The sequence below is a fragment of the Bufo bufo genome, chromosome 9 (assembly GCF_905171765.1).
Source record: "Bufo bufo chromosome 9, aBufBuf1.1, whole genome shotgun sequence".
Classification (NCBI taxonomy): domain Eukaryota; kingdom Metazoa; phylum Chordata; class Amphibia; order Anura; family Bufonidae; genus Bufo; species Bufo bufo.
Window position 1 is genome coordinate 135,309,760 of NC_053397.1, and position 25,285 is coordinate 135,335,044.

The 25,285-nt window shown below is 44.7% G+C and overlaps 1 protein-coding gene across 2 annotated transcripts in view; it reads left to right on the forward strand.

The window, feature by feature from the left end:
- The window catches only part of CENPM (centromere protein M), a 433,445-nt gene that overhangs the window by 161,051 nt on the left and 247,109 nt on the right, over positions 1–25,285 (forward strand). For both annotated transcript variants that reach the window (XR_005774194.1, XM_040407185.1), the window contains exon 3: positions 11,769–11,867. Coding sequence is in view for 1 of the 2 variants with exons in the window: in XM_040407185.1 (XP_040263119.1) it covers positions 11,769–11,867 (99 nt within the window). In the remaining variant the exon portion in view is untranslated. The remainder of the gene's footprint in view (positions 1–11,768; positions 11,868–25,285) is intronic.

Genomic DNA, 25,285 nt, shown 5'->3' on the forward strand with positions numbered 1-25,285 from the left:
CAAAAAGTGTAATACCAAGTGACCAAAAAGTTGTACATACCCCAAAATAGTACCAATATATATCACATAATATACTCTGAACTCTAAAAATAAAATAAAATAAGTCATTTTTTGTCACTTACAATAGGCATACTATCAAGTGATCAAAAAGTCATTCGTATTCAGGTCGTCTGTGTGTGAGACCTACCTACCTACCTCCCTCTAAAGCAGTAGAGGTGTGCCGAGACTGCTGTACGGAGGGTAGGCTAAAGGATCCCACCCCCAATGAGTTGTTGTAATAATGGGATTGGGAGGGTGGGACAAAATGAGCTGACTCTGGTAAGGAGAGGGGAAGGCAGAGTCTTATAAACGCTAGACCCCGCCTCCCCTCATACAAATACAGCAAATATATATTTGCTTATCACTTGTATTCGGGTAGTCTGTGTGTGAGACCTACCTACCTACCTACCTCTAAAGCAGTAGAGGTGTGCCGAGACTGCGGTACGGAGGGTAGGCTAAAGGGGCCAAAAATCACAAACATAGCTTAATGTTATATGTTTATTTACCATTACAAAACTAGATTACTGAAGGCACTAGACATTTCAACCATTCAACCTGCGGGTTTGGTATATATTGGACATAACAAGCCGACTTCCACCTGCCTAATTTCTTAATTACATGTACCGGGACATTGTGCTTAGATGCGGCGGAGGCCCCCCCCAATGCGCATAGAATGCCCAGTAATCGAGCTGGGGTCGACACCAATGTTCCTCAACAGAATACAAATGTATTTGAGGAAGTTTGTGCAACTCAAAGGAGCAGAACATAACCGAAGCAGAGGTGCCTCACCCGGGGTTTCCTTAATAAACTGTAACCACTCTCAAATGGTTCTCATAGTAGGAAAGTATTTAACTTCAGTCAGCTGTCCTGGGCGTGTCATCTTTGTGGAAGTTAGCGCAAGGATGTAACATGACCCGTCCCAAGAGAGCTGACTCTTCCTCAGATAATTTTTACACCTTGAAGCACAGGTAAATTCGCCTGGACTTAGGAAACCATAGAAAGCCAGATACATGGTTGTCTTTATCAGTAAGCTAGTATATTCACCAAAAGGATATCCTTGCAACATATCGGATAAGGACCTGAACATCTTCCCCGTAAATGGCTGCCGGGAAGGACGGGTGACAGCAGAGCCTTTCTGTATACCCTTCAGTAACATTCTGATAGGATGTGCTGAAAACAATGATGGTAGATGGGGATGCATTAAATACAAATGATGTTGTATCCCAGCCAGATATGATTTAATAGTACTATAAGACTGCTTCAGGTGTGAGTGGCAAAATGCACCAAATGCCAGTAGATAAGATATATATCCTGCTCCCCCTGACGGGTGCGTTCTCTTAAATTTACAGAATGACGCCCAAGCTTTCTTATACATCCTCAAGGTGTTATCAGATACCGATCTAGTCATAAGAGACCTTGCAGTGGTAAGGTGAGCCGCTAGTCCATCACTAACTGGTCGAACTCGGGAATGGTTGCCGGTGTGCGGTCTTCCTGTGGAGAGACCTGAAAGAAGAGCGACAGGTTACCCCTAGATAAAGCATCCGCCGCTACATTAGCTTACCTCCTAATATGATCGCATATAATATGGAAATTATATTGAAGTGATAACCATACGAGTCTCCTCACAAACGACATAATCTGAGCAGAGGCCTATATACCCTTAGTGAGTATCTCTACTAAGGCCTCATTAGTCAGGAAGAGAACTGACTCCTCCATAGTGGGCCCCACACCCGAGCTGCCGCCACCAGCGTGCATATCTCGAATAATGAGGAACACCTGGTGAAGCCCTCCAACCTGACCACCTCCGCTGGCCATTGGTCTGCCAACCACTTATGACCGAAAATAGCTGCAAAGCCTACTAAGGATGAGGCATCCGTATGAACTACTGGAGATTCACTTGAAACTGACGGAACAAATAATGATATGCCGTTCCACTGTGACAGGAACTGATCCCACATGACTAAATCCGCCATCGCATTCTGATCTATGACTACCAGGCTATCTTGATCGTGAGCATGTTTCAACAGCTTTAATAGTCTAGCAATGAACGACCTGCCTTGTGGAATGATGCGTGTAGCGAAGTTGAGCATGCCAAGCAGTGACTGGAGAACTGCTTTGGTGACAGTCCTGACGCGTGCTAACCTGTGAACTGTCTCCTTAACTCTAATCAATTTGTCCTGCGGGAGACTAGCTTCCATACTAATAGTGTTTAAGCAAATGCCGAGAAACGTAATGGTAGTGTCAGGACCTTTCACCTTGTGTGGGGCAACAGGGACCCTGAGATCTGAAAACATTGCTTGCAGCACCTGTAGGTCCTGAGGAGCATGGTTCGGAGATTCTATTAACAGAAAGTCATCCAGATAGTGAATGACGTGGTTGACCCGGAACAGTTCTTGAAGTATCCAATGCAGGGCTATGGCAAACTGGTTAAAAATCCAGGGGCTAGATTTTGTTAGCAAAGTAGTACTTATTTGACCACTTAATCCCATACCATTTCCACAACTCTGGTTGGACAGGGAGCAACTTAAAGGCATCAGTAATGTCGGCCTTAGATAGCCAAGCTCCCCTACCCAGACTGAGAATAACCTGAATAGCTTCATCAATGGATGCATATTTCATTGAAAATTCCTCTGAAGGAATTAATGAGTTAAGGCTAGGTACCGGTAAAAAATGTGGAGCTGACAGGTCATAGATTAGCCTCTTTTTATTGCTAAATTTGCCAGCCACTACTCCAACTGGGTTAATCCTCCAACAATCGAAGGGTGGTTGATCAAATGGCCCAATGAGATACCCCTTATTCAGCTCGGCCTGAATAAGCTGAGAAACTGCTTCGGGATCCTTCGAGGCTGACAGTAGGTTCTTACATTCATAGTTGGACTGAGGAAGGGCCAGTAAACCTGTATGGAAACCTGCTGACAAACCCTTAATGATGAACTGCACCCAGTTGGTATCTGGATGAGAACCTAGAAAAGACTGAAGGAGGCCGACATTCACCACGCCTAGTCATGCCGGTTCCTGGTTTTTCTGTGGGCAAGATGCCCGGGGGTTGGCTCTGAAACATATCGCACACAAATGCAATAGCCTACATTGGTTGAAATGACAGACCGCAAAATTAAAGTTATTACAGATTTGGGATTTGCCCAAATACTTGATGGGTCGCCCCAACTTGTCCACCCCCGATGCAGTCCTGCTGACTGACGGCCCAGGAGTACTACTAGCCTGTGACAGAGCTGGGTTATCACCGACTGAGCACCAGTCCGTCATATGCGAGTATGAATTATATTTGGAGCAGGCTGAGGCTTTGAGACCGGCAAAGTGTCTACAGAATAGCTCTGTATCGATATTAGACCAATCCTCCGTATGTTGGAATTGAGCCAACGCCGCTGCAGCTTTTTTTTGCTGAGAAAGAACGGTGATAGTCGTAAAAAGCTGACCCACCATACTTATAAGCCAAATCCACCACCTTGTACATATACAGGTCTAACTCTTCCCAGCGCTGAGGATTTCCTGAACAAACAACATCCCTATATAAGCTAAAAGCTAAAACAAGCTCTGGGATGCTGAGTTTCCTGTTCAACTGTATGTCTTTGGATTTGAGCACAACCGAAACCTCACCACAGACTATGGTTTTGTTGTCCAGGTGCCTCATGTGCTGCTATTAGCAAGGATGCTAAATTAACATCCTTGCCATCAATTATATCCTGCCTAATGTTGGCAGAAATAAAATGAAAAGGTGCTATAGAGGGTGTTAGACCTGACCCACCAGTTATACTATTGCGGGAATTAGAAGACCCCGCCGCACTCTGTGCCATCAAACGAGTAGCTGTATTGCCAGCTTCGACCGACTCTGATCTAGTTTGTAAGTCCGACATCGATGATGCCGTAGAGTTGATGGCCGCGTGTAGTTGGGTGAGGTCTGGATCGTAGCCATGGAAACCGTCTCCTGACTCTGGCCCGCCGGATCTGAAGACAGCAAACAAAAGAGTTCAGCCTTCCTTGCGGATGCTGGGAATGGGATGCCTCTTTTGTTCAGCTCTGCCATCAACTTGGGCACTGTCCACTATCTTAACGACTGCCTGGAGTTTCTTGCTGAACCTGATGCCACGCTTGCACGGGAAGATAATGTGTCGCCCACCATGGATTCTTGAGACATCTTAACTAAAACATGACATGGTTAATGTAGAACAGAAAACCCACCACCTGAATTCACTTCAGCCAAGACGTGCTAAGAACCATCGTATCTGCACACGTGACTCATACCCAGCACACTAATCACCCTACGACCCCCCCGTGGCAGAACCGGAAGATGTGGATACCATAGAACTTTCTGTGAAGCACCCAGCGAGTACCGGCTGATCCATGACGGTGAACTAAGGCATGCAAGTCGTTAACTGTAGTGATAACAGGACCTGAACCTGTCTGTAGTCATGACAGACGTATCGAATCGTTGCCTGTAGTCATGACAGGACTTAACGTATCTGTGGACGTGACAGACATGTGGACAGCTATGTGTATCTAGGACGTAACATGTGTTAAAGCCACAACTAAATTAGGGCATTTAAGATACACTCTGGTGTTCCGAATCAATGTACCCTCAGGGGGTTGATATCCACGCGTGGTAGAGAGACTGAACACTGACACAGAAGTTGGTCAAAGAAATCTCTAATTTTTATTACATGAGGTAAGCATATATATATCTTCAGAAGAGGGCAGTCCTCACTGAGACATAACCATTGTTTCATTGGTCAAAGAGAAAAAGAGATAAGAGAAACAGAGATAACACTCTTAACATCTGCGCAGTGGGTACCACCTTGGAATGTTAAGCTAATGTAAACATCTAAGTGTTGCCATTTTATAATGGTGGACAGTCTAACAATACTACTGCATACCATATTTGTGACACTTCAAAGAGGTGCTTCTCTATAGGCAGTGAATAACATATATCATCAAGTCATATGATTGGTTTACACATTCCAACACTCTATGGGACACCTGTAGAAAGGTGAGAAATCAGACACTGCCCACAGCACAGATCTTTGCCCCCCTTCCTCTCTTCTCCGGCTTGAGACAAAGAGAGGGGTGGGAGGGAGGCACTTGGAAGAGAAAAAGTTTAACTCATTACAGTCCTAGATATACAAAAAATATAGAATAAAATTCACACATCTTTAACAGTAAAATTCACACATCTTTAACACATGCGCATCGAAGCGTGTGGCCTGTAGTCGTGACAGGCTATAACGTAGTTGTGGACCTATCCGACATCTTCAAGTCCTATGTAAAGCTATGTGTTGAAAAAGTATTTTTTTTTATCACACGTGAGTTGTGGAAGACTACCATAATAGTACTTTACCTGAAGTTGTTTGCTTGTGGATGCAGAAACAGTTATAAGACTAAATACCTAAACAGAGTGTTAACTCCTTCTGGCTATAACCCAAACTACCCTACTCTAAGATAAATCGTGGCTTACATGACCCGGATGCCTGCGTGTCAGATAAATACGCAGCCGCTTCTAATTGCAGAGATCCTTATATGCCGAGGATGGGAAACCCGTAGATCTAGAAAAAGCACAGTAGTGCTATAAGTAAGTACTAAAATAATAAATCAGATTATTTTATTTTTTTACATATACACTGCTCAAAAAAATAAAGGGAACACAAAAATAACACATCCTAGATCTTAATTAATTAATTAATTAAATATTCTTCTGAAATACTTTGTTCTTTACATAGTTGAATGTGCTGAAAACAAAATCACACAAAAATAAAAAAATGGAAATCAAAATTTTCAACCCATGGAGGTCTGGATTTGGAGTCACCCTCAAAATTAAAGTGGAAAAACACACTACAGGCTGATCCAACTTTGATGTAATGTCCTTAAAACAAGTCAAAATGAGGCTCAGTAGTGTGTGTGGCCTCCACGTGCCTGTATGACCTCCCTACAACGCCTGTGCATGCTCCTGATGTGGTGGACGGTCTCCTGAGGGATCTCCTCCCAGACCTCGACTAAAGCATCTGCCAACTCCTGGACAGTCTGTGGTGCAACGTGATGTTGGTGGATAGAGCGAGACATGATGTCCCAGATGTGCTCAATTGGATTCAGGTCTGGGGAACGGGCGGGCCAGTCCATAGCATCAATGCCTTCGTCTTGCAGGAACTGCCGACACACTCCTCCAGCCACATGTGGTCTAGCATTGTCTTGATTTAAGTGGAACCCAGGACCAACCGCACCAGCATATGGTCTCACAAGGGGTCTGAGGATCTCATCTCGGTACCTAATGGCAGTCAGGCTACCTCTGGCGAGCACATGGAGGGCTGTGCGGCCCTCCAAAGAAATGCCACCCCACACCATTACTGACCCAATGCCAAACCGGTCATGCTGGAGGATGTTGCAGGCAGCAGAACGTTCTCCATGGCGTCTCAAGACTCTGTCATGTCTGTCACATGTGCTCAGTGTGAACCTGCTTTTATCTGTGAAGAGCACAGGGCGCCAGTGGCGAATTTGCCAATCTTGGTGTTCTCTGGCAAATGCCAAACGTCCTGCACGGTGTTGGGCTGTAAGCACAACCCCCACCTGTGGACGTCGAGCCCTCATATCACCCTCATGGAGTCTGTTTCTGACCGTTTGAGCAGACAAATGAACATTTGTGGCCTGCTGGAGGTCATTTTGCAGGGCTCTGGCAGTGCTCCTCCTGTTCCTCCTTGCACAAAGGCGGAGGTAGCGGTCCTGCTGCTGGGTTGTTGCCCTCCTACGGCCTCCTCCACGTCGCTTGATGTACTGGCCTGTCTCCTGGTAGCGCCTCCATGCTCTGGACACTACGCTGACAGACACAGCAAACCTTCTTGCCACAGCTCGCATTGATGTGCCATCCTGGATAAGCTGCACTACTTGAGCCACTTGTGTGGGTTGTAGACTCCGTCTCATGCTACCACTAGAGTGAAAGCACCGCCAGCATTCAAAAGTGACCAAAACATCAGCCAGGAAGCATAGGAACTGAGAAGTGGTCTGTTGTCACCACCTGCAGAACCACTCCTTAATTGGGGGTGTCTTGCTAATTGCCTATAATTTCCACCTGTTGTCTATCCCATTTGCACAACAGCATGTGAAATTGATTGTCACTCAGTGTTGCTTCTTGGAGTTACATTGTGTTGTTTAAGTGTTCCCTTTATCTTTTTTGAGCAGTGTATATACATACACACATACGCCTGACCTCATATGAGTATGATATAACTTTTACTATAATTTCATTAAAAAGCATTGGTGGTTGCAGTGGGACAAGGACAAAATAACATACATACATATAAACACCTACACTCACCTAAAGAATTATTAGGAACACCTGTTCTATTTCTCATTAATGCAATTATCTAGTCAACCAATCACATGGCAGTTGCTTCAATGCATTTAGTGGTGTGGTCCTGGTCAAGACAATCTCCTGAACTCCAAACTGAATGTCAGAATGGGAAAGAGAGGTGATTTAAGCCATTTTGAGCGTGGCATGGTTGTTGGTGCCAGACGGGCCGGTCTGGGTATTTCACAATCTGCTCAGTTACGGGGATTTTCACGCACAACCATTTTTAGGGTTTACAAAGAATGGTGTGAAAAGGGAAAAACATGCAGTATGCGGCAGTCCTGTGGTCAAAAATGCCTTGTGGATGCTAGAGGTCAGAGGAGAATGGGCCGACTGATTCAAGCTGATAGAAGAGCAACGTTGACTGAAATAACCACTCGTTACAACCGAGGTATGCAGCAAAGCATTTGTAAAGCCACAACACGCACAACCTTTAGGCGGATGGGCTACAACAGCAGAAGACCCCACCGGGTACCACTCATCTCCACTACAAATAGGAAAAAGAGGCTACAATTTGCACGAGCTCACCAAAATTGGACTGTTGAAGACTGGAAAAATGTTGCCTGGTCTGATGAGTCTCTATTTCTGTTGAGACATTCAAATGGTAGAGTCCGAATTTGGCGTAAACAGAATGAGAACATGTATCCATCCTCTGATGGCTACTTCCAGCAGGATAATGCACCATGTCACGAAGCTCGAATCATTTCAAATTGGTTTCTTGAACATGACAATGAGTTCACTGTACTAAAATGGCCCCAACAGTCACCAGATCTCAACCCAATAGAGCATCTTTGGGATGTGGTGGAACGGGAGCTTTGTGCCCTGGATGTGCATCCCTCAAATCTCCATCAACTGCAAGATGCTATCCTATCAATATAGGCCAACATTTCTAAAGAATGCTATCAGCACCTTGTTGAATCAATGCCACGTAGAATTAAGGCCGTTCTGAAGGCAAAAGGGGGTCCAACACCGTATTAGTATGGTGTTCCTAATAATTCTTTAGGTGAGTTTATATTGCCACCATCTAGAGCCGTGGTAAGGTAATAGTGGGTGGGTCTTACCCCATCCTGTAGACACACGACCAATGGATGGTGAGTGGCATCAGTTCTCCAATGTGGTAACAGGCACTAGTGCCCAAATGCTTTTGTTGGTATGGCAATCTGGACACTCCTATAATGCCCTGGTCTGGAGCCCTCGCTATATGGATGGTCGGGGGCTATCCTCATAGACCTGCCTCAACGACACGGAGCACCCGCCCGACAGGGGCGACCCCATACGGATCCTGTCCCTAAATGGGGCCTATTCCCTGTAACTCCCTTACTGTATGGCCCTACATGCCATGTTTCCTTCCATTAAAAATGGAGCTCGTCAGGGGCTTATTGAAATCAGAAGGTTTCTATAAAGACACAGAAAAAGATACATGCAAAACGTGGTCACTAAATGTGCTTAATTTAATATACACTTAATTAACATTATTAGGTATGTATTCTCAACTTACTATTTCAGTTTCTGAGACGGCTTATCAGTGTGTAGTGCCTGCGCGTCATCCGGTTGCTTAGCGACTGGTGACGCTCAGACACATTTGCATGTAACTTCCGTCAGCCCGAGCGATCATGTGACACCAACTTCCGGTTGGAATGGAGCGCATGAGAACGGCGTGCGTTCCATATGCGTTCCACCGTGAGAAGGTGGAGCAAGAGGGTGGAAACAGCTGGAGGCGCTGATTTTAAAAGGCGATGCAGCAGAGTAGGCTGTATCCCCACACTGCCGGCATCTTGCAGTGAGGTGAGGCGAGGGTATCGTTGGGGACACTTCCCCATACCCCGGCAGGGACGTGTACCACTGACCGTTCATACCGCTTTGTATCTACAAAGAGAAATTCTCTACTGAAATAGTAAGTTGAGAATACATACCTAATAATTTTAATTAAGTGTATATCAAATTAAGCACATTTAGTGACCACGTTTTGCATGTATCTTTTTCTGTGTCTTTATAGAAACCTTCTGATTTCAATAAGCCCCTGACGAGCTCCATTTTTAATGGAAGGAAACATGGCATTTAGGGCCATACAGTAAGGGATTTACGGGGAATAGGCCCCATTTAGGGACGGGATCCGTATGGGGTCGCCCCTGTCGGGCGGGTGCTCCGTGTCGTTGAGGCAGGTCTATGAGGATAGCCCCCTACCATCCATATAGGGAGGGCTCCAGACCAGGGCATTATAGGAGTGTCCAGATTGCCATACCAACAAAAGCATTTGGGCACTAGTGCCTGTTACCACATTGGAGCACTGATGCCACCCACCATCCATTGGTCGTGTGTCTACAGGACGGGGTAAGACCCACCCACTATTACCTTACCACGGCTCTAGATGGTGGCAATATATGTGTTTATATGTATGTATGTTATTTTTTCCTTGTCCCACTGCAACCACCAATGCTTTTTAATTAAATTTATAGTAAAAGTTATATTGTATATATACTCAGTCCACATGTGGTAAATAAGTTTATAAGAGGTGCGATATATCTCTGCACACACACACCTGGTGCATGGAGATACTTTTTTGTATATAAGTAGCAATACTGACTTTGACCAGTAGATGGCGTGCAAGTACAGTTTAGTCAGTAGAGCATGTTACAGCAGAGAAACGCCGACAATGAAACAGCAGAAGGTTCGTACGATCGCATGCTGAACACCCCCCTTCTCTCCCCTGTGCGCTGGCGATACGGCCCCGATCTTACCGCTATCTTGCCGAGGTATTAAGGTAGGAAAATGCTGAATTTGCTGCTGTTTGAGGAAAAACGAGGTATCGATGCCGGAAGTGACGCAGACGTTCACCACCAGACGCAAAACGAGCTGACGCGGGTTAAGGAGAGGGGAAGGCAGAGTCTTATAAACGCTAGACCCTGCCTCCCCTCATGCAAATACAGCAAATATATATTTGCTTATCACATATACCCCAAAATGGTACCAATGAAAACGTCACCTCTTCCCGAAAAAAAATAAGCCCCCACATGGCACAGTCGCTCAAAAAAAATATATATAATGGCACCCGTAAACCAATCCTTCAAAATCTGTGCTGCAAAAGCCATGTGGTGGTGCTCCTTCCTTTGCGTCCTGCCATGTGCCCCAACAGCAGTTTACTACTACATATGGAGTGTTGCCGTATTCAGGAGAAAATGGGTAGCAAATTATGGGGTGCTTTTTTTCCTGTTATCCCTTGTGAAAATGAAAACATTGGGGCTAAAACAAAATTTTATTGGAAGAAATGAAGCTTTTCATTTTCACAGCCAAGTGTTTCCAAATTCCATAAAATGCTTATGATGTCACTGTACTAAGTACACCACTTAATATATTCTTTCAGAGTATTATTTCCAAAATGGGGTCACTCTTTGAAGGTTTCCACTGTAGGGCTTTGTCAAGATCTCATCAAATACAAAATGGTGCCCAAAAGCCATTCTAGCAAAATCATATGACGCTCCTTTCCTTCTGACTACTGCCATGTGCCCCAACAGCAGTTTGCTACCACATATGGAGTTTTTCGGAAACGTCAGAATCAGGTTAATGTATATTGAGGTTTATTTTGCTGTTAACCCTTGCTGTATTGCAAGAAAATATTGATTAACTTAATCTACCAAAAATGAAAATGAGAAATTTCACCTCCATTTTCCTTTAATTCTTATAGAACACCTCAAGGTTTAACAAAGTTTGTAACATCACTTTTGAATAATTTGAGGGGTGTAGTCTTAAAAATTGAGTCTTTTTAGGGTGGTTTCTATTAGTAAGCCCCTCAAACTCACTTTATAACTGAATTGGTACTTAAAATATTGTTTTGGAAATTTTCTTGCAAACTAGAGAAATTGCTTCTAAAAATTCTAAGCCTTCTAACGTCCTAAAAAAATGAAATGACATTTCAAAAATTGTGCCAACATAAGGTAGACATATCGAAAATGTAAAGTAATAACCATTTTGGTAGGTATCACTATCTGCCATAAAAGTAGAGAAATTCATATTAAAAAAATTGTGAATTTTTCTAAATTTTCTCTAATATTTGGATTTTTAGATAAAGGTGAAACATATTGACTGAAATTTATCACTAACATGAAGTACAAAGTGTCATGAGAAAACATTCTCAGAATGGCTTGGATAAGAAAAAGTTATTACCACAAAAAGTGACGAATGTCAGATTTGCAAAAATCGGGCTGGGATTTAAGGTGAAAAGTGGCTTGGTACTGAAGGGGTTAATATAGGTAGTGACATGGGGAAAAACATAAATATTAAAACATTTGAAAAATGTTTAACATAAAAACTTGATTTAAATATGTCTTTTTTGTGTACTTATCTAATGTTTTTAATCTGATTTGATTTTACTTGTGTTTTTCAGCCATGTGACAACATCCCTTCCTTTAGCATTTGAAAGAGATCATCTCCGTCCACGTTTTGACATGATTGTATTTTTAATTAATGTACACAGCCAGTACAGGTAAGAGACAGGAAATCCCCTTGTTTGCCATTTTTATAAAAATGCTGATGAAGTGTACTTCTCTTTGACATGGTGTTTATTATGTATTATTTATTTAACCCCTTCAGGAGCCTGCCATTTTTCATCTTCACCCCTTAAGGACCCACACCGTACATGTACGGCGCAAGGTCCGCTGGGTGCTGGGGCAGGATCGCTGGGGAATTGGGGCACCATGGCTGCTCTTACCGGCAGGCATTTGTCATGGCAAGTGGGAATAAGAGGAACACCAAGTAAACAAACAGCAACAGGTAAACAGACTAGGCCCCAAAGCTAGGGAGGATGGAATGGTAACTTCCTAACAATCCCTGAGCCTCTCCCTGACTGCTGACAGTATGAGCAAGTCCTGATGTGAACAAACTCATACGCTGGAACCTAAGCCCTGCTGACACTGAAGCAAACCCTAACTTAGGGAGTGGGGGATGAGACAGCCAGTACCTTCCATCGTGAAGGGACCAGTGTCTCCCTGAGACCTAGCAGCAACACGCACAAAGGGGAGAACAGGAGGACTTAGCTTGAGACGAGCGGGAATTAGAGAATTTAGAAACAACCTGTATAGAACTCCAGAAGGAAAATATCAACCGCAAAGTGAGCATTAAGAGGCGGACTTAAATAGAGCCTCTTGAACAGCTAACGAGCAGATCCTGTAGAGAGGGTGGGATCCTGCCCATAACAACAAACAGAAGGGAAACACAGAAAGACCTGTCAGATATAGACTTACGTGCTACAAGTCTATACGATCTTCTCAGATCTCTCACAGGGCAGGCAGTGACAGCATCCATGCCAGGTAAGGGCAGCATGGTGCAGCACCACCCCCTGCAGCTCCAAAGGCTGCGATTGGCTGGTCAATGAAGACCGATACATCGCAGCGCCGGAAACAGTATGGAGTTGCGGGGCGGGGGGGGGGGGGAGGGGGGGAATCAGGGGGAGGTGACCGGTGCTGATCCGGTCAAGTTTTCTCTTAGGTGAGGCGGGGGACACCAGTGTTTAGCGTCCCCTGCCAGCGCTGCGATTGGCTGGAACAACGCTCCAGCCAATGGCAGCGCTATAGCTGCACAGAAAACGGCTGAACCTTCCTGCATGCAGCCATTCTAGCTGGTGACTGCATGCAGAGAGGTTCTGTGCATCTCTGTGCTGCTTGTTGGCTTGCTGGGACTTGTGGTGCACCACCACTGTGATTTCAACTTTTCCTGCTGCAAGAAGAAAAGAACAACATCTGAAATTGCTGCTCTGATTATTATTTTTTTTATTCATTTGCAGCTGTTCCAGATCCCTAAACCACCCTCTGTCCTTGTCCCTTCCCAAACCCCCCCAGCCTCCCCGTCCTTTTTTTCACGGATGCTATTTGGTCCATGTGCTTTCTTTGGTCTTTTGTAAAAAATAAATACAATTTCAGCTCTGCACCACTTTTTCTGCGTGCGAGCTATGACCGCCAATTGCTGTTCAGTGCATACCTGCATGATAAGCACCTGGGGATGATTTTTTTATAGTGCAGTTTTTGCGCGCATGATCTGTGTGCGTGCTGCAAAGCACCGATCAGTAGTGTGCTCATTTACATCTGCACGTTTTAGAGTTGTTTTTTACAGTTAGTGGTATATGGATATATATATATATATATATATATATATATATATATATGTGTATATATATATATATATATATGTATTTCAGTTAGTGTCAGTTTAGAATTTTGCACGAACGTACCATCTGCATAAGTGCATTTTGTAACCGCTGAGCATCGATCCATTACTGATCGCGTCTTCTCAATTTGCACTGCAAGTTTTTTTTGTTTTTTTTGCAGAAAATACGTTTATTAATATATTTTTTTTCTCCTTTTTTTTCCTTCTAAATGTAATTAAAATTTTATTACAAGCCACTTCACGTGTGAAAACACAACATACACACCCCTCACACAAAATAAAGATTTACACATTTCACACAACACACCCCAATAAAATTAAAATGGCCCGTCCGTCCCAACGAGTATACCCCCAGCTGAAGAGGCATACACCATGCTTGCCTCCAATACTGAGTCTGCCAGTGAGAGAGAAGAGGATGCCACTTTCCTCTACTCCTCTACCCCATCATCAACATCATCATCCGTTGATGAGGGACCATCTAGAAGGCGCCCCAGATTAGCAACGGAGGCAGTCCCCCAGAGTGAACCCTTATGGACCCCACCCCCTGACAATTATCAGCCCCAAATTCCGGATTTTGAGGGCATCTCCGGAATACAGATGGACTGTGTGGGCTTCACTGAACTAGATTATTTTTCTAAATTTTCTTCTGTGAAGATTTAGTAAATTTAAAGGGACACTGACAGGCCCAAAAAGCATATTTAGGTATATATATGACAGTACAGGTCTTATAAAGTGTATTAGAATCATCTAAGTATCCCCCCTGTCCACCTTATAAATACAGTAAAATGAAGTTTTATAACCTGCTTGAATTGTCTTCAATCTGCCCAAGGGGCGGTGTTTCATCTCAACTTGCGCCCAGCCAGCCTCGCCCCAACTGCCGTTTGAAGCGCCGCCCAGCTCATCAATATCCACTTCACTGGGCGGCTACTAGTGCCCCCGACACAAGATCCGGCGCATGCCCAATACAATCCTATGGGCATCGGCCTCTGGCTCATCTTCAGCGCATGCGCCCTGGCACCCTCACTGGCCGGGATTGCATCGTGCGATGCAGGCGCGATGCGATCCCGGCCAGTGAGGGTGCCGGGCGCATGTGCTGAAGATGAGCCGGAGGCCGATGCCCATAGGATTGTATTGGGCATGCGCCGGATCTTGCGTCGGGGTCACTAGTAGCCGCCCAGCGAAGTGAATATTGATGAGCTGGGCGGCGCTTCAAACGGCAGTTGGGGCGAGGCTGGCTGGGCGCAAGTTGAGATGAAACACCACCCCTTGGGCAGATTGAAGACGATTCAAGCAGGTTATAAAACTTCATTTTACTGTATTTATAAGGTGGACAGGGGGGATACTTAGATGATTCTAATACACTTTATAAGACCTGTACTGTCATATATATATACCTAAATATGCTTTTTGGGCCTGTCAGTGTCCCTTTAATGGTGGCCCAAACCAATTTATACGCCCAACAATTTATTGATCAGAACCCTACATCGGCATACGCTAGACCCCTTGGTTGGACCCTGGTAAGTGTAGCAGAGATGAAGTTTTGGGGACTCGTGCTGCATATGGGCAATGTAAAGAAGCGAAACATTAGACAATATTGGAATTTGGACATTTTCTACCAGACTCCAATTTACAGTAAGACCATGACCCGGAAGCTATTTGAGTCAGTTAGGAAATTCCTACACTACAACGACAATGCACAGTGCCCATCCTAAAACGACCCAAATTTGACCGTCTGTTAAAGGTTAGGCCTGTCATTGACCACTTTAACACCAAGTTTGCTGAGGTGTACAACCCAGATAAAAATGTCAGTGTAGATGAGTCCCTATTACTTTTCAAAGGGAGGATTAGATTCCGCCAGTGCCTGTCTAGAAAACGGGCAAGGTATGGCATAAAGATATACAAACTTTGTGAGAGTACCTCTGGCTACACCCACAAGTTCTGCATTTACGAAGGGAAAGATTCCCGGATAGAACCCCCAGAATTCCCACCCATCCTAGGAGTTAGTGTGGGACTTACTGTACCTATTGCTGGATAAGGGTTGCCACCTCTATGTGGATAACTATTATACCAGCATACCCCTATTCATGTCCCTAACTGCCAGAGGTACTGTGGCTTGCGGCACAGTGCGCAGAAATCAGAGGCCTCCCTAGATCCCTGGTAGGGCAACAACTGAGAGTGGGTTAAAGTATGACTCTCCTTCATGAGAACATGCTGGTGGTTAAGTACAAGGACAAGAGGGATGTTCTTATACTGACCACCATTCCACAACCACTACCCCCAAACCAGTTTGTATCCTGGACTACAACAGGTACATGGGAGGGGCGGATCTTTCAGATCAACTTCTGGAGCCCTACAGTGCCACACAAAAAAGAAAGTGTGGTACAAAAAGCTGGTCGTACACATTGTACAGATGGCAATGTGCAATGTGTACGTGCTATTTCAATCTGCAGGCCACACAGGAACTTTCCTTAATTTCCAAGAGGTGGTTATCAAGGCCCTAATTTTTCAAACCCAGAACGGGGAGGATCCCAGTACTCTAGGAAGTCATGGTGCCCGTCTTGTACCAGGGCAACATTTTCCGGGTCAAGTCCCCCAGACAGCAAGGAAGGGAAGGACCCAAAAAAGATGCAAAACCAGCCCTGAAAAACCTGGCCTGTGCATGCAGGAGAGTTTTAAAATCTACCACTCATCCATGGAGTATTAATTACATTTCATCCATGATGTACCCTGTAGTTTTACCACCTTATATCTCTGATTTAGTCTGTATAGCTTACAGATCCACTTTTCACCAACCATTACATATTCATTTCTGTGAAACACCTGTTAGGTCAAAAGTGCCCTTTCCACCACTTAAAATGTTTGTACAGGGGTGCTTGTTCCAAAATGGTCACTTCTTGGAGTTTTTAATCTATGGGGACCTCAGGAATCTTTTAAATGCGACATGGCAGACATTGATTTTAGTTTCTAATTCAGGTCAGCAAAATCAATATTTTGCTGTTTGACTCTAGAGCCTTGCTGTGCGCCCATACATAATTTTTTTTTTTATCACATATGGGGTGTTGCCATATTCGTGGGGAAATGTGGGATGCATTTTGTCCTGTTACCCTTTGGGAAAGTAAAAAATGTGGGTGTGGGTGTTTCCTAATTCTGTGAAACACCTAATGGGTCAAAGTGCTCACTACACACCTTTTGAAAGAGTCCTTGAGGGGTGTAGTTTCCAAAATGGGGTAACTTTTTGGGGGTTTGTACTGTAGGGCCACCTCAGGGTATCTTCATATGCGACATAGCTACCAATTACCGTTCCCGCTAAATCCGCTCTACTTAAGCTATAGTTTGCTCCTTCCACTCTGAAGCTTGCTGTGCGCCCATACATTTTTTTTTGAGCACATATGGAGTGTTTCTGTAAACTCCAGATTCAGGGTAATAGATTTTGAGTTCTGTTTGGCTGCTAATCCTTCATGTGTTGCAGGAAAAAATTATTAACCTCTTCCCGACCAGCACCGTAATAGTACGGCTCTGGCCGTGTCTTTAAAGATGGTGCCCTCTCCTGAGCACTGCGTGCGCTATAGCGGCTGACCAAGGCATCTCATTGCGCTGAAAACCGAAAGCGCGCGCTTCCGGTTATGCTCTGACTCCCCCATGCGGCGATTGGAGGAGCTGGAGCTTGTGCGCAGCAGCCCCTGTCTTTATGAATGACAGAAGGCTGCTACATAGTACACTGCTCAAAAAAATAAAGGGAACACAAAAATAACACATCCTAGATCTGAATTAATTAAATATTCTTCTGAAATACTTTGTTCTTTACATAGTTGAATGTGCTGACAACAAAATCACACAAAAAAAATAATATGGAAATCAAATTGTTTAACCCTTGGAGGTCTGGATTTGGAGTCACCCTCAAAATTAAAGTGGAAAAATACACTAGAGGCTGATCCAACTTTGATGTAATGTCCTTAAAACAAGTCAAAATGAGGCTCAGTAGTGTGTGTGGCCTCCACGTGCCTGTATGACCTCCCTACAACGCCTGTGCATGCTCCTGATGAGGTGGCGGACGGTCTCCTGAGGGATCTCCTCCCAGACCTGGACTAAAGCATCTGCCAACTCCTGGACAGTATGTGGTGCAACGTGACGTTGGTGGATAGAGCGAAACGTGATGTCCCAGATGTGCTCAATTGGATTCAGGTCTGGGGAACGGATGGGCCAGTCCATAGCATCAATGCCTTCGTCTTGCAGGAACTGCTGACACACTCCAGCCACATGAGGTCTAGCATTGTCTTGCATTAGGAGGAACCCAGAGCCAACCGCACCAGCATATGGTCTCACAAGGGGTCTGAGGATCTCATCTCGGTACCTAATGGCAGTCAGGCTACCTCTGGCGAGCACATGGAGGGCTGTGCGGCCCTCCAAAGAAATGCCACCCCACACCATTACTGACCCAATGCCAAACCGGTCATGCTGGAGGATGTTGCAGGCAGCAGAACGTTCTCCACGGCGTCTCCAGACTCTGTCACATCTGTCACATGTGCTCAGTGTGAACCTGCTTTCATCTGTGAAGAGCACAGGGTGCCAGTGGCAAATTTGCCAATCTTGGTGTTTTCTGGCAAATGCCAAACGTCCTGCACGGTGTTGGGCTGTAAGCACAACCCCCACCTGTGGACGTCAGGCCCTCATATCACCCTCATGGAGTCTGTTTCTGACCGTTTGAGCAGACACATGCACATTTGTGGCCTGCTGGAGGTCATTTTGCAGGGCTCTGGCAGTGCTCCTCCTGTTCCTCCTTGCACAAATGCAGAGGTAGCGGTCCTGCTGCTGGGTTGTTGCCCTCCTACGGCCTCCTCCACGTCTCCTGATGTACTGGCCTGTCTCCTGGTAGCGCCTCCATGCTCTGGACACTACGCTGACAGACACAGCAAACCTTCTTGCCACAGCTCGCATTGATGTGCCATCCTGGATAAGCTGCACTACCTGAGCCACTTGTGTGGGTTGTAGACTCCGTCTCATGCTACCACTAGAGTGAAAGCACCGCCAGCATTCAAAAATGACCAAAACATCAGCCAGGAAGCATAGGAACTGAGAAGTGGTTAGGTCACCACCTGCAGAACCACTCCTTTATTGGGGGTGTCTTGCTAATTGCCTATAATTTCCACCTGTTGTCTATCCCATTTGCACAACAGCATGTGAAATTGATTGTCACTCAGTGTTGCTTCTTAAGTGGACAGTTTGATTTCACAGAAGTGTGATTGACTTGGAGTTAAATTGTGTTGTTTAAGTGTTCCCTTTATTTTTTTGAGCAGTGTATTTCCTATGGAGCCCTTGCCTGTAATAGGGCTCCATAGGAAAGTTGTAAAATCATCATAGATTCCATTGCAAGTGCATTGGAGTCTATGATAATAGCAATCTAATGACTGCATGTTATAGTTCCCTATGGGAACTAGGGCTGCACGATAAATCAAAAAAATAATCGAATCGCGATAATCGGCAAATGCGATATGGCGATTTGGCCGACCCGAAAATGCCGCGATTATATATGAAGGGGCCCCGCGCCCATAACTGGCTTTGTGTGTAAAGTATTTTACTAGTGTGTGAAACAATCTCTCTCCTATTGATAACAGGTCCAGCCTCTGTACTCACTGTCACGATGAATGCACTGCAGCGAGCTGGCCTACCGGCGCGTGACTGACGTCACTTAGTAACGCTCCTGCTTCCTGAAGTGGGAGGAGCGTTACTAAGTGACGTCAGTCACGCGCCGGCCGGCCAGCTCGCTCCCGCTCCCTGTAGTGCATTCATAGTAACAGTGAGTACAGAGGCTGGACCTGTTATCAATAGGAGAGAGCTTGTTTTACACACTAGTGAAATACTTTACACACAAAGCCAGTTATGTGCGCAGTTTAGGACACATGAGGGGACACATAGGGCCATGAGGGGGACCAGCATAATATGCTATATGTCTTATGCTGCCCCCCCTCATGGCCCTATGTGTCATAGCACACATCCCCTATAACAGCGTCCTCCACAGATCCCCCATAACAGCGTCCTCCACAGATCCCCCATAACAGCGTCCTCCCCAGATCCCCCCATAACAGCGTCCTCCCCAGATCCCCCATAACAGCGTCCTCCCCAGATCCCCCATAACAGCGTCCTCCCCAGATCCCCCATAACAGCGTCCTCCCCAGATCCCCCATAATAGCGTCCTCCCCAGATCCCCCATAATAGCGTCCTCCCCAGATCCCCCATAATAGCGTCCTCCACAGATCCCCCATAACAGCGTCCTCCACAGATCCCCCATAATAGCGTCCTCCACAGATCCCCCATAATAGCGTCCTCCACAGATCCCCCATAATAGCGTCCTCCACAGATCCCCCATAATAGCGTCCTCCACAGATCCCCCATAACAGCGTCCTCCACAGATCCCTCTGCTAAAAAAAAAAAAAAGTGAAATTTTGAAATTTCATTCCCATTTTCCTTTAATTCTTGTGGAATACCTAAAGGGTTAACAAAGTTTGTAAACTCGTATTTGAACAACTTGAGGGGTGTAGTTTCTAAAATGGGGTGATTTATGGCTGGTTTTTAACTGTAAGCCCCACAAAGTGACTTCATAACTGAACTGGTCCTTAAAAAAAATTAGGTTTTGGATTTTTTTTTAAAAAGGTTAAGATTTGCTTCTAAACTTCCAAAATTTCTAAATTTTCTAAAAAAAAAATTATATTTTTTTCCCCAAATTTCAATTTCTCTACTTTTATAATAGATAGTAATACTTCCAAAAATGGTTATTACTTTACATTACCCATATGTCTACTTCATGTTTGGATCATTTTGAAAATTAGATTTTATTTTTTTGGGACGTTAGAAGGCTTAGAAGTTTAGAAGCAAATCTTGAAATTTTTAACAAAATTTCCAAAACCCAATTTTTTAAGGACCAGTTCAGTTATGAAGTCACTTTGTGGGGCTTACATATTGGAAATCGCTCATAAATCACCCAATTTTAGAAACTACACCCCTCAAGCTATTCAAAACTGATTTTACAAACTTTGTTAACCTTTTAGGTGCGCCACGAGAATTAAAGGAAAATGGAATTGAAATGTCAACATTTCATTTTTTTTTTTAGCAGATTTTATATTTTATTACATTTTTGGCAACACATCAAGGGTTAACAGTCAAACAAAACTCATAATCTATTACCCTTAATCTGGAGTTTACAGAAACACTCCATATGTCCTCAAAAACTGATGTATGGGCGCATAGCAGGCTTCATAATGGAAGGAGCTTTTGGCTTTTTAATAACAAATTTAGCTGGAGTGGTAATTGGGAGCTATGTCGCATATGAAGACACCCTGAGGTGGCCCTACAGTGGAAACCCCCCAAAAATGACCCAATTTCAGAAACTACACCCCCTCAAGGAATCTTTCAAGGTGTGTAGTGAGCACTTTGACATCAAAGGTGCTTTCTAGAATTAAGAAACACTTTGCAATTTTTTATATTCAATGCTATCTTTTCACCTAAAAGTTTTTTTACACCCACATTTTTCACTTTCCCAAAGGGTATCAGGACAAAATGCAACCCACATTTTGTTCCCCATTTCCCCCCTAATACGGCAACACCCCACATGTGCTAAAAAAATTATGTATGGTCGCACAGCAGAGCTCTTTAGTCAAACAGCAAAATATGGATTTTGCAGACCTGAATTGGCAGACATTGATTTTAGGTGCCATGTCACCTTTAAAAGATTACTGCGGTCCCCAGAGATTAACCCCAAGAAGTGACCCCATTTTGGAAAGGGCACCCCCGTTCAAACATTTTAAGTGGTGGAAAGTGTACTTTTCAGCAAACAGATGTCTCGCAGAAGGCAGAGCACACATTTGTGAAAATGAAAAATTACTAGTAGACCCCAATTTTTCTCTTTCACAAGGGGTTAAAGGAGAAAATGCACCCCAGTATGTGTTGCCCATTTTCTCCCCATTTAGGAAACACCCCATATGTGCTTGTAGCCTGCTGTATGGGCGCACAGCAGGCAAACAGCAAAATATGGATTTTGCTGGCAGGCCTGAATTGGCAGACATGGATTTTAGGTGCCGTGTCGCATTAAAAAAATTACTCAGGTCCCTAGAAATTGAAAACCCCATGAAGTGACCCCATTTTGGAAAGAGCACATTTGTATGAACATTTTAAGTGGTGGAAATGGCACTTTTGACCTAACAGTTGTTTCACAGAAATGAATATGTAGTGGTTGATAAAAAGTGGATCTGTAAGCTATGCCGACTACCGTAAATCAGAGATATAAGGTGGTAAAACTACAGGGTACATCATGGATGAAATTAAATTAATACTCCATGGATGAGTGGTAGATTTTAAAACTCTCCTGCATGCACAGGCCAGGTTTTTCAGGGGTGGTTTCGCAGTGGTAAATGGTGTCTTTCCTTATTCCCCTTTTGGAACACACCCTACATCTTTTTTGGGTCCTTCCCTTCCTTGCTGTCTGGGGGACTTGACCTGCAAAATGTTGCCCTGGTAAAACATGGGCACCATGACTTCCTGAAGTACTGGGACCTTCCCTGGCTTGGGTTTGAAAAAAATTAGGGCCTTGATAACCACCTCTTGGACCTGAAGGAAAGTTCCTGTGTGGCCTGCAGATTGAAATAGCACGTACTCATTGCATATCGTCATCTGTACAATGTGTACGGCCAGCTTTTTGTACCACACGTTTTTTGTGTGGCACTTGGAGGGCTTCAGAAGTGGATCTGAAAGATCCACCCCTCCCATGTGCCTGTTGTAGTCCAAGATACAAACTGGTTTGGGGGTAGTGGTTGTGGAATGATAGTCAGTACAATAACGTCCCTCTTGTCCTTGTACTTAACCACCAGCATGTTCTCATGGAGGAGAGCCCTACTTTCACCTATTCTCAGTGGTTGCCCTACCAGGGATCTAGGGAAGCCGCTCTGATTTTTGCGCACTGTGCCGCAAGCCACAGTACCTCTGGCAATTAGTGACATGAATAGGGGTATGCTGCAATAATAGTTATCCACATAGAGGTGGCAACCCTTATCCAGCAATAGGTGCAGTAAGTCCCACACGATCTTCCCACTAACTCCTAGGATGGGTGGGCATTCTGGGGTTCTATCTGGGAATCTTTCCCTTCGTAAATGCGGAACTTGTGGATGTACCCGGAGCTACTCTCACAAAGTTTTTATATTTTTATGCCATACCTTGCCCGTTTGTTAGGCAGGTACTGGTGGAATCTAATCCTCCCTTTGAAGAGTAATAGGGAATCCTCTGCACTGACCTTTTTATCTGGGTTGTACACCTCAGCAAACTTGGTGTTAAAGTGGTCAATGACAGGCCTAACCTTTAACAGATGGTCAAATGTTGGGTTGTTTTAGGGTGGGCACTTGTCATGCCCTGCTCAGGTTATGTGCGGAGGTCTGCCAGGTTATCAGCACGTGTGTAGTTTTTTGTTTTAGTTTTTTGTTTTGGTTGAGCTGTATCCGCCTCCCTTTAGGTGCTCTGGGTGGGGTCGTTTGTATGAGTTTAAATCACGCCTCTTCCAGTGTCCTGTGCGGGTTATAGCTTCTATCTTGCTCTGTGGAAGGAAGGATTTGCCATTTCTGCTCTGTGACAAGATAAGTTGGTCTTTTCCCCTGTCACCATCTTATAGATAGTGTATTGTACTGTATTGAGGGGTGTGATATGCCTGCTTCCACCAAATATTGATTGAGGCCTGCAATACACCGGCTTCCACAAAATACTGATTGAGAGGTGCGATATACAGTACAGACTAGGGATCGACCGATTATCGGTTTGGCCGATATTATCGGCCGATATTGAGGATTTTGAACGTTATCGGTATCGGCATCTATTTTGCCGATATACCGATAACGTATTGGGAACACAGAACGCGCTGCTCTCAGCGCTCTCTGTGTTCCCTCCGCAGCACAGGGGAGAAGGAAGCAGTGTCTCCTCCCCCTGTGCTGCTGCTGCTGCTGCCGCCAATGAGGGGATAGAACATAAGAGGAGGGGAGGGGCTGTGGCCGCTGCGCCACCAATGAAGATAAGCCTCTCATTCATTCATATACAGGAGGCGGGAGCTGGCTGCAGAATCACATAGCCGGCTCCCGACCTCTATGAGCAATAGCTGCGGTCCGCGGTAGTTAACTCCTCAGGTGCCGCGGATCGCAGCTACCGCTGATAGAGGTCGGGAGCCGGCTATGTGATTCTGCAGCCAGCTCCCGCCTCCTGTATATGAATGATCGAGAGACTTATCTTCATTGGTGGCGCAGTGCGCCCCCCCAAGCCCCCCAGTATTATTCATTGGTGGCGCAGTGCGCCCCCCATCCCAATCCCGGCCAATAGTAAAAACATTGGTGGCGCAGTGCGCGCCCCCCCCCCCCCACCCAGTATTAATCATTGGTGGCAGTGGCCACAGGATCCCCTCTCTCCTGCTCCTCCGATCGGAGCCCCAGCAGTGTAAGCCTGGGGCTCCGATCGGTTACCATGGGAGCCAGGACGCTATTGAAGCCCTGGCTGCCATGTTCAGCTCCATGCTGCTGTGTGCACTATGCACAGAGCAGCAGGGACAGTGTGAGATCCTATTCACCCTGATAGAGATCTATCAGGGTGAATAGGACAAAGGTTCTAGTCCCTAAGGGGGTTAAAAGTTAGTAAAAAAAAAAAAACACAAAAATATTAAGTATAAATGAAAAAGATTTATAAAAAAAAAATACACATTAACAATAAACATATTAATTTTCAGCAGATTTGTGTAGGAATTTTTTTTTTTCTCAAAAATGAAAATTCCCAGAATATCGGTATAAATTATCGGCTATCGGCCTGAAAGTTCACAAATTATCGGTATCGGCCCTAAAAAATCAATATCGGTCGATCCCTAGTACAGACCAAAAGTTTGGACACACCTTCTCATTCAAAGAGTTTTCTTTATTTTCACGACTATGAAAATTGTAGATTCACACTGAAGGCATCAAAACTATGAATTAACACATGTGGAATTATATACATAACAAACAATTGTGAAACAAAGTAGCCACCTTTTTCTTTGATTACTGCTTTGCACACTCTTGGCATTCTCTTGATGAGCTTCAAGAGGTAGTCCCCTGAAATGGTTTTCACTTCACAGGTCTGCCCTGTCATGTTTAATAAGTGGGATTTCTTGCCTTATAAATGGGGTTGGGACCATCAGTTGCATTGAGGAGAAGTCAGGTGGATACACAGCTGATAGTCCTACTGAATAGACTGTTAGAATTTGTATTATGGCAGGAAAATAGCCGCTAAGTAAAGAAAAACGAGTGGCCATCATTACTTTAAGAAATGAAGGTCAGTCAGTCAGCCGAAAAATTGGGAAAACTTTGAAAGTAAGGGCTATTTGACCATGAAGGAGAGTGATGGGGTGCTGCGCCAGATGACCTGGCCTCCAAAGTCACCGGACCTGAACCGAATCGAGATGATTTGGGGTGAGCTGGACTGCAGAGTGAAGGCAAAAGGGCCAACAAGTGCTAAGCATCTCTGGGAACTCCTTCAAGACTGTTGGAAGACCATTTCAGGGGACTACCTCTTGAAGCTCATCAAGAGAATGCCAAGAGTGTGCAAAGCAGTAATCAAAGCAAAAGGTGGCTACTTTGAAGAACCTAGAATATGACATATTTTCAGTTGTTTCACACTTGTTTGTTATGTATATAATTCCACATGTGTTAATTCATAGTTTTGATGCCTTCATAGTCATGAAAATAAAGAAAA